Here is a 14,920-nt window from a genome sequence, read left to right as displayed (position 1 = left end):
AAAAAAACTAGAAAAAAAAAAGCTTTTTATAGGTTTTTGAACAGATCTTTTGGTAAATGACCTAAACTGAGCGATTCCGACCACTCGCTGGTTTTACTGCTGTTGTCCTGCTTCCACATTTTGAAGTCAATGAGTGGTCGTGTGAAGTGTCTTCCTTTAGATCTCAATTAAAGGATGTTTAAAGGAAAAAAAACTCAACTTTCCATAAATAATCAGTGAATTTCCAGGACGGTCTGTTCTGCTCAGTTCTGTCATGAATCAAGGAAATGTCCCTTGATAGTGAGAGTGATCTGATGTAACTCATGCTCCACATGTCCACTTAACCCTCAGATGGGATTAGCACTGCTTGGTTTAATGAGGAGTGTAACTGGAAACCTGCACAGTTGCAGTGCATCAGCTGAAAAGTCTAAGAAACTAGTAATGTTTGAATATATAGGTTACATTTATCCTACAACTTGAACATGAATAAACCTCTATGATATACTGCATCATCTCAACTCCACTGCGTGCATCTTGGTTACTCCATTTAACATGTGATTTGCTTTCTTTAAAGTTCCCCCTCCACTGAAAAAGGTTTAACACTAAAAGGCTGTTTTCACATCACGTATCTGCTGGAGGGGAAAGTTTACCTTAAATCTGACTTTTGAGTGTGACGTGGAAACTCAAAACCTCCGGTGCACACTGAGAACGTACTTTACAGTGAAGTAATTGAAACTTCTAAAATGAAAAATATTTGCTTACAAATAGATTTGGGATTTTTCAATGAGGTATCCAGACGCAATTTTAAAGCCCCTGAAAACTTGTTCGCAATTTCTAAAAGTATCGATTATACGAAACCTTGTGACCCAAGGTAGGTGTTATTTATTTAGAGTTTAACACCCATATACTCGACAAACATTCAAATCAGTGAGAGAAATACAGACAAAAACAGAATCAAAAATCTGTTGTGAAAAAACCCCAAAAGTGTTGCAACTTTGGCAGAAAGTCACAAGTTTATGTAGAACTCCATCGATTACAGTAGAAAGTTGACTGAAAGAACAGTTTTCATGATTTTTAAGAATTTTAAAAAGGTAGGTGAACATTTTTTGGGGAAAAAAACATCAGAGACAAATTTTAAAAGTAATTTTTCAATAATGAAGTCGTCTTTAAACGTGTCTGGCACCTTTAACTCTTCTCTAATGGTTAAATCAGGAAGAACCCCCCGAACAGCAATCTGCTATAATCAATCTGCTTCTTAAAATGTGTCTTTTGAGCATCTTACCGATACACTGGTATACTTTGTTATCAGTTGAATAACTTTTATGATATAATGTTTTATGGTTTGAATGTTTAAGCTCATTTAGTTTTATTTATATAATAATCATTGTTTTATATGATTGTGTTTTATATATGTTTAATCATTGCGTTTATGATATATTGTTTTATTTGCTGCTGATGTTTGTGTTCGTTAACCTTACTTCCTTCTCTCTCACAGTTTATAGGTTTCCTGTCGTCTTGTTGGCTGTTCTGTGGTTAAGCACAATATCATTTTGATAGTAATAAATAAACAGCAAATATTACAATATTTCCAGGAATAGCAGTGTCAGCAACAGCATACAGAAAGACTTTCTATCTACATAATGAATAAAGCTGAATAATGTATTAATGTACAATCATATTATCACACCTCTATCTATAAATCTTATATATTAGGTTTTTTTCTTCAAAATAAGGTTCAATCAGATCTCACTAAATAGTTTCTAAAAAAAAACTCATATCTGGATCTGTGCACAGTAGAGTTCTGCTTTATGCGTAAATATGAACTAATAACATTCCCCAGGAGCAAAACTGAGAATATGCTCTTTTTTTTTTTTTTTAAACTTAAATTTTTATTGAAATTTTTCATCTCCACATGTGGACAACAAGGTATACATATACAGTAGATCCATGAATTACATTCTGCGTGTGGAATATGGTCATTTAAATCATTCAGTGAAGTGAAAATACAACTTCAAGAAGCTCCAATGATCTTTGAAATGTTTGAACAAAAGCAGCTGTGTGTTGCCGTGTGTTGTCGTGTGTGTGTGTGTGTGTGTGTGTGTGTGTGTGTGTGTGTGTGTGTGTGTGAGTGTGTGTGTGTGTGTGTGTGTGTTTGTGTGTGTGTGTGTGTGTGTGTGAGTGAGTGTGTGTTTCTGCTCGGATGTAGAATTTAACAAACCTGTGAGAATCTTCTACCTTGTAGGAGGAAAGACACATCTCCTGTGAACCTGACACCAATACAAACAAGTACGGAGACAGGCACAAAAAGGTAAACAGACCTGGGTCCAGTTTCATCAGCTGGCTCGTTAAGCTGTTCAAACTGCCTGAAAAAAATGCACGCGGACAAACACGCCGTCACAACACACACACAGCGCAACCTGCAGCACAGTGAAGGAGAAGAGATCACTTGTAAACTAAGAGGCCTTTATTGTAACATGTTTTATTATATATATATATATATATATATATATATATGGTGACTATATTCTATTGCACTTAAGTACATATATTTAGGTCTGAGGTTAATTTATAAGTCTACATTTCAGAGGGAAATGTTCTACTTTCTATTCCACTACATTCATTTTACTCACTAGTTACTTCCCAGATACACAGAAAATACTAAATTTAATCAACAAATGATAATATTATATTATATGGCTAAGCATTTATTGATCCCAGGGGTAATTCACAAGCTACCCAGCAGTATGTAGTAAGTCTTTCTTTCTTTTGTTCTTTATAAATGCACGACTTTTAGTATTTCTGCACTGTGGTATTGCTACTTTTACTTTGAGCAAAAACTCTGAGTACTTCTCGCACCCCTGTCTCATAAAATAGGAGTTAAAGGTCAAAGGTCACATGAGAGGTCATTCAATAACCCTTCAAAAACAACACTATCTGTAGATGCCATGAACAAGATAATTAAAAAGCCCAATTAAATACAAACTGTGAGTGTGTGAATGGTGGCTCGAGGTGAAATAGAGAGACACACGTCCCCGTTCTGCATGTTGGGTGCAGCACAAACCCGTCGAAGGACATCACACCTCTAAACACGTCAGCCTCACGTAACACATTACACATCGTTACACTGAATTGAATCAGAAGTGATTTTCTGGACTGTTGCATCAGTTGTTTACTGCCAATTTTCCGTCAGGCACCATCGGTTTGTTGCATCATTGCCGATCGGTGTGAATGGTTGATGGCTTGCCACAACACGTCCTCCACACAGACCTGAATTATATTTCCCTGTTGTCCCCCTCCCCCACAACTCACTCCAGACTTTCATGTCAATCATCTTTTTTTTTTGTCATTTTACAATTATTTGATTTCTTAATCTTAAAAAATGTGCGATGGATGTACATGGGGGCCAAACAAAGACATTGTGGCATCCAGGGGGAGATCCCCAGCCTCCTACGCCCTCGTCTCAGCGCTGTGATTGGATGATCAAAGATCCCTGAAGTGTTGGGTCATTTTCCAAAAGATGTTTTCCATTCATTTTGAGTTGAGGGCTCAGTATTAGCTCACACTGGGAGTCACGCAAGGATTAGGTGGAGAGCGGGGACTCCTGTCACTTTAGGAAGGTGCTGCAGTGGAACAGGTGAGTCATTTTACAGTCTTGTAGCCGTGTTTCTTTACAGTGGAAACATTCTGCAGATTTGATCAGATAATATGTTCTGCAGGAGACCTTTATGGGTTGCATATATTTACATGTTACCCTTAGATACAGAGATAGTTGAATGAGACGCCTATTGATATGCAAACAATTGTGAGCTCTTTCATAGAACCACATAAGACATTCTGCCATATCACTGTGTGGCTCTACGTGAGTGTGTATAGAGGAAATGGGTCAGCAGAGTGTGACAGAGACAGCAAGAGATCAATTCATTAGATGATTAAGTACCAGTTTAAGGTAAGAGGCTTTACTTATCATACATAAACGCATAGCAAATGTCATTTTTCAGTCCACTTGGTAGTGATTTTCCTTACTTTTGTTCCAACAGAAGCTTTTGATGCAGTCTGGAATATAGTTTGATACCTCAGTATTATATATTTGCTTATTCTCTTTTTGATCCAGTGTATTAAGCTGCAAAAATATGCTTTTTTCTAACAGAAAATGCCTTTTTCTTTAAAAAAAAAAAAGAAAAAAAAGGTTTACTATGGTCTAGTTGTATCATTTATTTGTTTTGCTCAATGAGTGAGGAAGTGTATTTTCACAGAGGGCGTTGGAGGAAGTATATTTCGTAGGACAAAAGCGGGATGTTTAATGAATTAAGTTTAGCAAGTCACACTTCACTTCCAGTCAAAGTTGGTAAAAGTTTAGTTTTCCACTGTGTAACCGCAGTGAATCACATAAAACGGCCACAGAGTTTGGAGAACGTCCATATTAACAGTGTACGGGGTGATTTTCAATGACTGACACTTTTACACAGTATTTCATCAGAAAAAACTGTTACTTTAAAAAAACACACCACACACACTGAGGAAACACGCAGCAAGTTCAAAAGAAAAACTGCATCAGGACAACCCTCTACAACCATATTTGCATGTTTGATAACGGACCTTTGTATGATCTCATTTGTATAGCTAACTGACTTCTCACTCACTTCGTTTTAAACCCTGAACTGTTGTCAAGGTCCTATGTTGTGCTCATTTTCAGGTCCATACTTGTGTTAAATTGTTTTTTCCATACTTGTGTTTGCGAGAACATATTTACATACTGTAATGTTCAAAAAACGATTGAACAAGCATTATTTTTCTCATGCTGTTTGTCTGAATATATTCACCTTCTGTCTAAAACGCTCCATTTTAAAAACTGAGCAAAACTGAGAATAAGCTAATTTAAATCATTCAGTGAAGTGAAAATACAACTTCAAGAAGCTCCAATGATCTCTGAAATGTTTGAACAAAAGCAGCTGTGTGTGTTTGTGTGTGTTAAATTGTTTTTTTCATACTTGTGTTTGCGAGAACATATTTACATACTGTAATGTTCAAAAAACGATTGAACAAGCATTATTTTTCTCACACTGTTTGTCTGAATAAATTCACCTTCTGTCTAAAACGCTCCATTTTAGCACTTGTCTCTTTAAGAGCCCCTTCCGAGAAAGCCCAGTCTGCTCTGATCTGTCAGTGTTTCCGCACCTGTGCTCTTGGTGTCTCTGCACTGTCGTTGCAGCCGGGGAATGTCTGTAACACCACTGTAGCAGCATTTTAATCTATATTGCATAGTTGTGACATCTCAACCATACAGAAGCCCTGACGGCTCATTCAAAAACAGTTTCTGTGTGCATTTCTCTGTGGATCGAGCACCTTCATACTTTCACAGTAATAATTAATAAAACGCCCCAACCTGCTTTATAATAAAAATCTCACTTTTTACTTTAATACTATATATTTTGTCTCTAACTGAACCTGGTGTTGGTTTGTCTGTTCCGTTTGTCTGACAGATCTTTGTTTCTTCTGGCTGGAGGCCTCTGATCCAGTTGCGATGGAGGTTTTCTACATCAACTCCTCCCTGCTCTTCGTCTCTCACAGACCTCTCAACTACACCGTGGCTGAGAAGACGGTGTACGAGAGTTGCAAAGACATGCCTGCTGTGATCATTTGGTACCTGGTCCTGCAGTTCTTGAACATGTTCCTGGGCATCCCAGCCAACCTCATGGTGCTGTGGCTCATCCGCAAGAACAAGGGGGACTCCTCCACCTCAGATATCTTTATCTTTCATCTGGCCGTTTTAGACATACTCTTCTGTCTCATCCCTCCACTTGAGCTGGCCAACATAGTCTTCCTCACCAACAGCAGCACCTGGTACGTCCTGCGCTTCTTCTACGGCATCAAAGACACCTCGCCTCTCTTCCTCTCCTGCATCTGCCTGGACCGCTACATGGCCGTGACCCATCCCATCACCTTCACCAAGCTCAAGGACCGTAACCACAGAGCAATCCTGGCCATCATAGTCTGGCTGATCATTCTGGCCTACGCCGCCGCCAAATGCGTCGGCAACATTGTCAACTTCGAGAAGGTCTTCACGGCGATGATCCTCGCAGCGTTCGCCTTCATGGTGTTCTGCAACATCGCGATCCTCTGGGCGTTGAGGCAGTCCGGGCCCGGCAGAGACGAGATGCATCCTGTGAAGAAGAGAGCGTTCAAGATGGTCCTCATCATCCTGGCCATCATAGTGTTCAACTACTTCCCACCTGTCGCTTTGTTCCCCTTCCAGCACTACTTCTCTCCTGACGTGTTTCGCTGCTACATTCACTATGTCGCGTTCGGCCTGATGGACTTCAGCAGCAGCATTCAGCCGATGCTCTATCTGTCCAAGGAAAAGCTCAACTGCTGCCAGGCTGGCGCCACGAAAATCCCATAAGGATACATGTTTGTTTTAATGTGAAATATAGATGTTATGTTTTGTTTGATCTGATGTTGACAATGCTGATTATTAAAATTATGTATTCTGCGGTGGTGCCCAACCTAAGGACTGGGTTCCAAATGGCGGGCTCCAAAGATTAAAGTTATTGCCTGTTCTGAGGCAAAATGAATTAAAAGCATACTGTCTATAGTTATAGAATAAGCATTATTTCCTATAATGTTAAATTTTTGCTATCAAGGGTTGGCTTACCAAAATTACAAAATAACTTCTCAGCTACCCCAGGTGGTGTGCAGATAATTCGGATTGTATTTGTCCAGGTTTATACATAAGAGCTGAAACAACTGATCACAATTTTAGTAGTTTAAAAATTATTTTAAGCATATAATGAAAAAGAAAAGCAAGTTCCAGCTTTTAAAATTTGAGGATTATACTTGTCACACTGTACATGACGGTGAAATAAACAATTTTGGACTGCTGTACTTAAAAAACAATTAATTTGCCTATGTCACTTTGAGCTCTGGGGAACTGTGATTGGCATTTTCCTCAACTTTTTTTCTTTTTTTTCTTTCTATCTCTCATAGTGAGAAGGTTTCAGGTTCGCATCCCGGCCTGGGCCTTTCTGTGTGGAGTTTGCATGTTCTCCCCGTGTCTGCGTGGGTTTTCTCCGGGTACTCCGGTTTCCTCCCACAATCCAAAGACATGCATGTGTTAGGTTCATTGATGACTCTAAAATTGCCCGTAGGTGTGAATGGTTGTCTGTCTCTGTTCGTCTCTATGTGCCCTGCGATAGACTGGCGTCGTGTCCAGGGTGTACCCCGCCTCACGCCCGATGTCAGCTGGGATCGGCTCCACCATCCCCTGCGACCCCGACCTCGGGATAAGCGGTTGAAGATGAATGAATGAAGATATTTGATTAATTGGAAAATAGTCAACACAATAACCAATAATGAAACAATTGTTGCAGCCCTAAGAGACAGCGAATCTCTCCCACCCCAATGTTCACATATGACACTTAAACAAACTACAAGAATCTAACAGCAACTTTGCGGACAGTGTCTTCTGTGGATAATTCAGGAACAAAGACACTTGTAATTGAGACATTTTTCAGTGCATCGAGCACCATATATGAAATTCCATCCATCGCTATTGTACTGGGGACATAGCAGGCACTTCCACTCTCAGACGACCAGTCATCTGTTTCATCAAACTGTGGAAATTGTTGAATACTAGTTCTGATTGTTAATGAAGTCATTCCACAGTCTGTTATTTCCGAATAGCAGACTGCTGCTACAATGAGTAAGTGACTGTTGCTATGGACGCAGTGCTAATCATAGACTCTGGAGGACCATTTAGAAATCAATAAAATGATTTTCTTTAAGTCAATATTTTGTGTCACATCGTTGACAGCCGAGCGGTGTAATTTTGAGGGAACATCACCCGTTACTGTAAAGACAATAATAACAATAACAATGCTGAAACATTTGATAGACAATGTGCCCTGTAAACCTTTGAACCCAGGAGTGTGAAGTGATTAAACACTCAATTTTCTTTACTTTATATATCAGAGATAAACGCTGGGAATTGCATTACGCACTAGCCCTTTTTATATACGGTTTTGTACTACTTGGTCTCATTTAAATTACCTCACAGAATGTATTTGAATATATTTGTACTTGAGGTTACATTCTGTCATTTCTGTCCCACTGTGTTTCACATCAAAGTATAAAGTGTAAATAAGACACTGCCAAAAACATTTTGGTTAACTTTTCTCTTTAATTTAGACACAAATCACACAAACGTAAGTCACATTTAAGTCCTAGTAGCCAACACTCAGTTTAATATACATTGCTGTGCAGGTGTATCAATCAGCTGGCACAACAAACAGCGTCATCATAAAACACGACATTTCACTCCCTCAACAGACTAAAACAAGCTCCACGTTGTTTGAGATCATCATGGCTTACAAAACCATTATTCATTTTCTACTAAAAGCGGATCAGTCGATACTGAACATCTGCAGTAACATTATTACACAAATACATTCGTGTCAGTTGAATGGATCAGACGTCTGACTGTTTAGTTAAAGCTATTTACAGCAATATATTAATGCTCGGTCTAAGTCACTGGTGCGGCACACATTTCTAACGCTCTGGATACTACAATGTGTATACATGTGTGGAGAAGAATCTTATTATATTATTTTTATTTATTGTGATTATACTGACCCCTGTGGGGACATTTTATTTTCAAGGAAGTCAAAGGTCAGGACCACAGAACAGAAACCTGGACCAGTGTCAGTGTCTTGCTTGAGCAGGGTGTTTGAAATGATCCTGCCAACCTGTCACACATTTAATTCAATTACTTTTCTTTTAAAGCATTTCCAAAAAATATATATTACCAACATTTCAGTAAGATACAGCATGTTTAAAAGAACGACTGTTCTTTTAGGGTCCCGTCATCTGTCTCTTTACACTGTGTTGTAAGAGAGAGGAGTATTCAAGTTTATCAATCAAAATAAAATAATAAATCAATCATTAGGCATTTCTAAATATTTGGACCTACTACATCACAGCAAAGATTAGACAGCAGTGTATTGCACTGCACCACAAACATCACATACAAGTTATGTGTTTCGTGAAAGTCTCGTTCTTGACCTCGGGAACAGCAGTGAGACAAAATTAAATAAACTTAACTCAAGCTCCACTTAATAGTCTTTTCTGGAGCTTTCAACCACAGCACACGATAACATCTCTGCATTAAAACAGCACAGGGGGCTGCGTCGTGGTGGTTGGGCGTCGTTTAAGATACCAGAGAGATGATGAAATACAATCAAGGAAGTCTAGTTTGAGTAACAGATTAATGGTCCCATATTGTAAAAAGTGAGATTTTGCTGTTTTTTCAAATGTATTATAAAGTAGGTTGAGGTCCTATGAATCTATATAGGACCTCAACCTATATATATATCTATATCTATATAGATATATATCTATATAGATATATATAGAGAGAAAGAGGTAGAAAGTGCTGCTACAGTGCTGTTATGCTGAAAACCCACCAATCAGTAACGAAAAAGTACATTTTTCTGCAGCCGGGAGGTGTTTTCGTTTTTTTTTTATTATCACAAGTCGACTTGTCACAGGACTCACAGGAGCTATTCTCTGAACTTTTAGTTTGGCCAAACTTTGCTGCAGAATCGAACCATAAATGTATTAAGAGAACTGGATACAGCATTGCGTGGCATCTAACTGCAGGCTGCACTTCGCCGTTGTTTGGTATGTTTTCGTTACAGTCATTCCGACGGCGATGAGACGGTGAAAGCGCTGAAGACCCAGAAACACCAACAGAAACAAACAGAAGGTTTTTAAACAGAGGGTGTACAGTTTTTTTTTTTGAACATTACGGCATGTTTTTGCAGAAACCCAAAATACAAGTATCGAACTGAAAGAGAGCACAATATGGGACCTTTAAAGCATATGAGACACTTAAATACTGCACAACTCAAATGCCCTGCTGATGTAATAGGCTGTATTGTTTTTGAAAAGCTAGTAAGCTGACCTTGATTTAAGACTATTTTTGTAAAATCACACACAGCATTAGCTTTTACGTTAGTCATCGTCTAAGAATTCGGTTCTAATTTCTATCCGTTTCTGAAAGTGTCTCGGAGGCTGAAGGCCGGCTTGTGTCAGCCTCGCTGGTGCCTTCCTCGCTCTGAGCCTTCTGCTCCTTGGCTGCGTGCATCTTCAGGTGCTTTTTGAGGGAGGACTGGTCAGTGTAGGTCTTTCCACACTGGCTGCAGAGGAAGACCTTCTCTTTGGTGTGGACCAGTTCGTGTCTCTTCAGGTGTCCTGACCTGCTGAAGCTCTTGCTACAGTACGAGCAGATGTACTCCTTCTCTCCTGTGTGAGTCCGTTGGTGCAGTTTAAGGCTGCTGGCCACTGTGAACTTCTTACCGCACTCGTTGCAGCTGTACGGTCTTTCTCCTGTGTGCATCCGCATGTGTATAGTGAGGTGGCCCGTCTGGCTGAAGGTCTTCTTACACAGCTCACAGCTGTAGGGCCTCTCTCCGGTGTGAATCCTGTAGTGTGTCTTGAGGTCACCCAGGCCGTTGAACCTTTTCCCGCACTGGGCGCAGCAGTATGGCTTCTCGCCAGTGTGGATCCTCTCGTGTATACGCAGGTTGCCCGCATTGCTGAAACTTTTGCCGCACTCCTGGCAGCTGTAAGGCCTCTCCCCGGTGTGAGTCCGCAAGTGGACTTTGAGCTGGTTGTGCTCGTTGAAGCGCTTCCCGCAGTGCGAGCAGGCGTACGGCTTCTCTCCAGTGTGGACGCGTTTGTGTATCCTGAGCTGACTGGGATGGGCGTACGTTTTACTGCAGATGTTGCAGCTGTAGGGTCTTTCTCCCGTGTGGGTACGCTTGTGGGACTTGAGGAGGTCGGCCCGGCCAAAGCGTTTGCCGCAGTAGCAGCAGTTGTGGGCCTTCTCACCGCTGTGCGTCTTCATGTGGATGTTGAGCGAGGCCGCTCGACTAAATGTTTTGAGGCAGGTGGGACAGCGCAAAAAGTTGTTGCGATCCTCCAAAAACTCTTCCGCGGCGGGAACAACAGCGTTTTCCTCCTGCATCTCCACTTCTGGCTCGGCGACCTGTCTGCTCGCTGCCTCAGGATCTATTTCTGATTCAGGGTAATATCTCAACTCGTGCTTCAACTTATTGTCATCATACTGCAACACCCCGTTCTGCTCCTCTTCCTCAGTTTTCATGAACTCCTCGTCCTGCACGTAAGAGTCAGAAACAACTGTGACTTTAACTTCACCGTCACAGCCTCTGGGGTCTTGTTCGAGGCTTGTAGATGGCGACAGAGGTGCATACGCATTATCACTGTCAAAACTGACCTCCGCGCTCTCGTTTTTTATCGGCCTTATCATCAGATTGAGAAGGGACGAAGGCTGGGAGAGATCTATAGCTCCACTTTCATCCAGGCCAGGCTCTGTTTTTACAGATATCACGTTTGGGGTGGACACACCTACCTCTGCCGTGATCACACACGGTCTTTCTGCCACGTGATCGTCCTGCAGTAAAAAGGAGGAAGAGGATATGCTCTCCCACGTCTTGTCTTTTTGCTTCCTCCTGGAGCTCTTCTTGTCACTGCTGCGTATGGACATCTTGAACGTGCCCTGGGCGGAGCCGATGAGATGATCTTTCAATTTTGAAGTCAAGAAATTTTCCGCGGCATCTTGTTCATGAGTATCTGTAAAAGTCAAAAGCCAAAAGACAATGAACAAACTGGTACAGACTGTGATTTAGGGTCATACCTACACTACAGCTAAAATGTTTCATTACGCTAGGGAAAGAATGACAATGAAGCAACAAAACTGAACAAACTCAATTGACAAACCCTAAATTAAAAGTTGCATCACCTGATTTTCATGTTTGTGGTTGCATGACAACTTTCAAATAAAGTCCAATATTCCCTCTCTCCTGTTCAAATTCTCCACGATGTTCATAAGACTGCTGCTAACTTTGCCTGCCTGTCATTTGGTGTTTGACACATGGCGTAGAGCGGATTTATCAGCGCTGGAAATGAGAGGTGAAGTTGCGTGCCAGAAAACAAAAAAAAATAAGCAAAATGACAAACTGACACTGAGCGGAGGAGATCTGCGACTTTGTCACTTATGAGTGACCCCCCTTTTACATTAGTTATCCTCTTGTATAGTCTAGATATACTCTAAATGTAAAGTGCATTGAGATAACTTTTGCTGTGATTAGGCATTATGAATAAAATTGAAATACCAAGGCAGTGATGTTTATATTTGTATTGATGTCTAACACTGGGATTGGTTGGCACACACACATACTGTACATCCATTGGTGCTGATCCCCCAATAAAAATACCCTAAATTATTCAAAATTTAGCAAATGTATTTTCAGACTTCACATTCTTCACATTTTAGATCCAAAGAAGAAATGAATGGAAATGGTGGAAAAAAGTCATAATTGACAAATCTCTTTCTGACTCCACATTCATCTCTGCTCTCCTCCACTACAACACAAATAAACGAGTAGTGTCTTTCACAGACGCTGATGATCAGCAGGCTTTAAAAAAAGGCTCCATATTTTGATATTCATCCATATCAATGAATCATGCATAAAGTAGTCCCACACACTGGGAGAAAAGGAAGATGGTGAGAAGAACCGGGGCTGAGCAGACATTACATGCCTGAGACCCTTAAAATGATGATTTACTAATATAACAGTTAAGTAAGCAGGGATACTGGCAGTTTAGGACAGATAAACAAGAGGTAAGCACAGTCAATGATTCCCTCTGCAGTACCTTTTGAAAGAAATCGTGAGCATACAGGTGTTGTGCAATATTCAGCACCCCTGCTGTGAAATGCATATATATATATATATATATATATATATATATATATATATATATCCTGGTAACCCACAACGGTCAGAACATTGGTGACTTTCAGTCTTTAAACTATTTTAAATCACAAACTTGTATGATAGCGAACACAAAACAACACCTTTTCATATGTTCTGTTGAAATCTACTGTAGCCATGATTACAAAATGAATGAAATGGATCTTTTGAGCAAGTTGAATGTTTTGACTCAGCGTTTCCTAAATATAATCCCAGCTTTTCTTGCAATTCATATGTTCAACAGTGTGTGCTTTTAACTGGGTTACCTGTATATAAACTACTCCTATAGGTCCAAACAACAGCCTTCTGATCCAGAATATCACCTATAAAGCGAGGGGGTGCATTTCACAACACCGGTAAAAAAAAAAAATCACTTTAGTGTCCCCACCAATCCTGACATCAGCGCGGCATCCCTGCAGCAGTTCAATTCAATCCAATTCAATTTTATTTACAGTTCCAAATCATAACAAAAGTTATCTCAAGACACTTTACAGACTAGGTATAGACCACACTCAGTTGAGTTACCATCTAAAGTATGGACAGGGTGCAATTACACCGCGAGCCCCGGGCCTATGCATTGTTTACGTACATTCGCGTGCACGCACATGCACAATCTGCTGACAACGCAGGGGGGGGGGGTCCTCGGACAAAAGGCACGGAGCTGCAGCGTCTGTCTGTCTGCTGCCGCGACGGAGCCGGACCACCCTCCCAACACCCAACATTTACCGAGCGTAAACAACCGTACCTCTCGCAGCAGACTCGGCGCCCTTCTGTGCAAACAGAAGCCGCTTCAGGCCCTCGTTCTCGGACTCGATCATCCGTATTGTGCCCTGGTACTCGGACAGGGTCCGGTCCACCGAGTCCAGGATGTCACTCACTGTGGCTTTAAAGATCTCGTTGAGGGAAGACTCCAGGAAGGTTTTCAGGTCCCTCGACTTGGCCATGATGATGGACCGAGGAGCGGCTGCGGACAGCTCGCCAGATGGTTTGTACACGCAAGTATTTTGGGAGGGGGGAGAAAAGTGAGTGTGTGTGTGTGTGTGAGTGTGTGTGCGACTTTGCTGCCGTGTGCGGAACAAACAAAGCGGAGACATTGTCGCACGAAAGTGACGACGAGGAAAAGCTGTTTCTATTTCTGACAAGTCTGCAGCGCCCCTGCTGCTGCGGAGGGGTGCACCGTTAGATCAGCCGGGCCCTGGCGCGTCATTTTCATTTCTTAAGTTTCTCAAATGTATTTTATTTATTGAAAAATAACTCATTTACAATATTATGGCGTTGAAAACATGACAATTATACCTCTGGACATATGGCAAACGGTTTTGACATGTAATCAAATCACGCTCCTATCTGTAATTTCATTTTAGATAGCCATAATACCATGTTTTCTAGTCAAAATAATTCTTACTAGAATGATGTTAAAGCTATACACAATGACAGTCTTCCTATCTACAACTGTCATTTCAGAGTCACTTTTGCCATTCATTCAAGGTTCAAGATTCAAGAAGCTTTATTTATCCCGAGGGAAATTATTGTGCAACAGTTTCAGTACAAAGATGGGAAAGGATCAGAGTAACAATAAGTATAAAAACATAATCAAATCAAAATAAAGCTAACGTAAAATAAATCAAACAATTAACTAAGCGTGACAGAGTGCAACAGACAATATGGTTGAGCGTAGGTTGATACAATGTACAACAATACGCAGCGTGCAGTTTAGCAGCAGATTGAAATAAAATAAGTACAAACTAAATAAACTAAATAAGTGAGAAGGAGCGATAAGTGAAAACAGTGTTATAAATGTAGCAGCATGTCCTACAGAACTAAGTGACAGTATGGCACAGTGAAGTGTAGCAGCAGTAAGTTACAGTACCACAAAAGAAAGTGATGTAGTGGTGATATAAAGTGACGGTGGAGTGTAGCATATCGTATGTATATCGGCCTTTCAATTCTAGATATACACAATGTCATTTTAGATATTTAGCATAGTTGTAATGTTTTTTCTTTTGGGATATTTTAAATACAAATTATGACTAGTAACAATTGGATTAGATATCTGATATGGGAGTTCTTTCTAGTAAGACTTACATTACAGATACACAGTTCAAGTATGC

At 40.5% G+C, this 14,920-nt stretch overlaps 2 protein-coding genes across 2 annotated transcripts; one reads left to right on the top strand and one right to left on the bottom strand.

Annotated features, from left to right (window-relative positions):
• Positions 1 to 5,500: 5,500 nt before the first annotated feature.
• On the top strand, positions 5,501 to 6,379 carry hcar2 (hydroxycarboxylic acid receptor 2; the record flags this gene model as incomplete). The annotated part of the gene is made up of 1 exon (XM_083930144.1): positions 5,501 to 6,379. The coding sequence occupies one exon, from the start codon at positions 5,501 to 5,503 to the stop codon at positions 6,377 to 6,379; it is 879 nt and encodes a 292-aa protein (XP_083786270.1).
• Positions 6,380 to 8,240: 1,861 nt separating this feature from the next.
• On the bottom strand, positions 8,241 to 13,852 carry LOC310959158 (uncharacterized protein). The gene is made up of 2 exons (XM_083930406.1): positions 13,555 to 13,852; positions 8,241 to 11,628 (listed from the first exon to the last, which is right to left on the bottom strand). Exons 1-2 carry the CDS (start codon positions 13,751 to 13,753, stop codon positions 10,013 to 10,015), a joined length of 1,815 nt encoding a protein of 604 aa, XP_083786532.1. The 5' UTR covers positions 13,754 to 13,852; the 3' UTR covers positions 8,241 to 10,012.
• Between the last annotated feature and the right edge of the window lie 1,068 nt (positions 13,853 to 14,920).

This window comes from Echiichthys vipera (assembly GCF_963691815.1).
Source record: "Echiichthys vipera genome assembly, chromosome: 16".
Lineage (NCBI taxonomy): Eukaryota > Metazoa > Chordata > Actinopteri > Perciformes > Trachinidae > Echiichthys > Echiichthys vipera.
Note: the sequence above shows the minus strand (reverse complement) of the source record. Positions and strands in the feature narration are given on the sequence as shown.

Coding starts and splice junctions, on each gene's coding strand:
- LOC310959158 (XM_083930406.1), bottom strand. CDS start 13,753: ATGGCCAAGTCGAGGGACCTGAAAACCTTCCTGGAGTCTTCCCTCAAC. Junction 11,629..13,554: donor CGCCGAGTCTGCTGCGAGAG/GTACGGTTGTTT, acceptor TGACTTTTACAG/ATACTCATGAACAAGATGCC.